Source organism: Corapipo altera, unplaced genomic scaffold, assembly GCF_003945725.1.
Source record: "Corapipo altera isolate COAL_440 unplaced genomic scaffold, ASM394572v1 77b, whole genome shotgun sequence".
Taxonomy (NCBI): Eukaryota; Metazoa; Chordata; class Aves; order Passeriformes; family Pipridae; genus Corapipo; species Corapipo altera.
Genome location: NW_020884933.1, coordinates 2,501,705 through 2,502,389, shown reverse-complemented (window position 1 = coordinate 2,502,389; position 685 = coordinate 2,501,705). Strand labels below are relative to the sequence as shown.

Sequence of the window (685 nt, the reverse complement as noted above, 5' to 3'; positions counted from 1 at the left end):
GAGAGCACTGGGACCCCGGGGAGAGCACTGGGACCCCGGGGAGAGCATCGAGACCCCAGGAAGGGCACCGGGACTCCCTGGAGAGCATCGGTACCCCGGGGAATCTACACAGACCCCGGGAAGACCCCTGGAGACCCCGAGCTCCCGGGGATGACACCGGCCCCCCCCAGGAAGCCCCCGAGCCGCCGGGGAGGACCCCGGGGATGGCACCAGGATGCCCGGGCAGCCCCCGGGGAGGGCAGGGTGCCCCCGCTCACCTCCCACGGTGGATTTGTAGTGCCGGTTGAAGCTGTCGTTCGCGTAGCGCTGCACCAGCGATGTTTTGCCCACCGTGGCGTCCCCGACCACCAGCACCTTGAACATGCGATCGCGCTGCCCCATCCCGGCCCCGGCCCCGGCGGTCATGTGAGAGGGTCAGGTGGGGCAGCGGCGGAACCGCGGCGGGGCTGCCGGGACTTGTAGTTCGCTCGGCCGGGACCGGCCCTGCCTGCCCCGGGCACCCCCGGATCCAGCCCTCTGCATCCCCTGCACCCCCGGATCCAGCTCTGTGCACCCCTAGATCCAGCTCTGTGCACCCCTAGATCCAGCTCTGTGCATCCCCTGCACTCCCAGATCCAGCTCTGTGCATCCCCTGCACTCCCGGATCCAGCTCTGTGCATCCCCTGCACCCCTGGACCGAGCTCTG

At 70.2% G+C, this 685-nt stretch overlaps 1 protein-coding gene across 1 annotated transcript in view; it reads right to left on the bottom strand.

Annotated features, from left to right (window-relative positions):
* The window catches only part of RAB29 (RAB29, member RAS oncogene family), a 9,348-nt gene extending 8,943 nt beyond the window's left edge, over window positions 1–405 (bottom strand). The window contains exon 1 of the mRNA XM_027659882.1: window positions 258–405. Within this exon, the coding sequence (XP_027515683.1) occupies window positions 258–405 (148 nt within the window). The remainder of the gene's footprint in view (window positions 1–257) is intronic.
* Window positions 406–685: the final 280 nt, after the last annotated feature.